This window comes from Buceros rhinoceros, unplaced genomic scaffold (assembly GCF_000710305.1).
Source record: "Buceros rhinoceros silvestris isolate BGI_N320 unplaced genomic scaffold, ASM71030v1 scaffold17502, whole genome shotgun sequence".
Taxonomy (NCBI): Eukaryota; Metazoa; Chordata; class Aves; order Bucerotiformes; family Bucerotidae; genus Buceros; species Buceros rhinoceros.
Window position 1 is genome coordinate 1 of NW_010398474.1, and position 345 is coordinate 345.

At 49.0% G+C, this 345-nt stretch overlaps 1 protein-coding gene across 1 annotated transcript in view; it reads left to right on the forward strand.

Moving 5' to 3' along the window:
* The first annotated feature begins 229 nt into the window (after positions 1-229).
* GRIN2A (glutamate receptor, ionotropic, N-methyl D-aspartate 2A) overlaps positions 230-345 on the forward strand; it is a 39,722-nt gene continuing 39,606 nt past the window's right edge. Inside the window, exon 1 of the mRNA XM_010131122.1 lies at positions 230-257. Coding sequence (XP_010129424.1) covers positions 230-257 — 28 coding nt within the window. The remainder of the gene's footprint in view (positions 258-345) is intronic.

A 345-nucleotide genomic window follows, 5' to 3' on the forward strand; every position in this document is an offset into this window, starting at 1 on the left:
ATAATTCAATTAATAACTACATTTGTAGTCTGCATTTGTAATGTGCATCCCCTTGGATAAAGGGACAGGGAAGGAGGCAAGATTGCAGATGCCTGCGTCAGAGCTTATTGTCTGAGTTGCCATTAAATTGAAAAATAGGAGCTTATAAAAAGGCCAAACAAGTCCCAGTCAGGGAGGCCTGTGTCTCTCCACTGAGCGTAAAAGGAGTCTGGGTGACAAGCAGGCTGCGATGGCCGCGCTGTACTCAACTGAGCTGGGTACCAACAGATTTCCCTTTATTCTCGCAGGGCTCTACAGATAAGGGCTGTGGAGCAGCCGGGAGCATGGCTAAAGCCCGGTGGCACC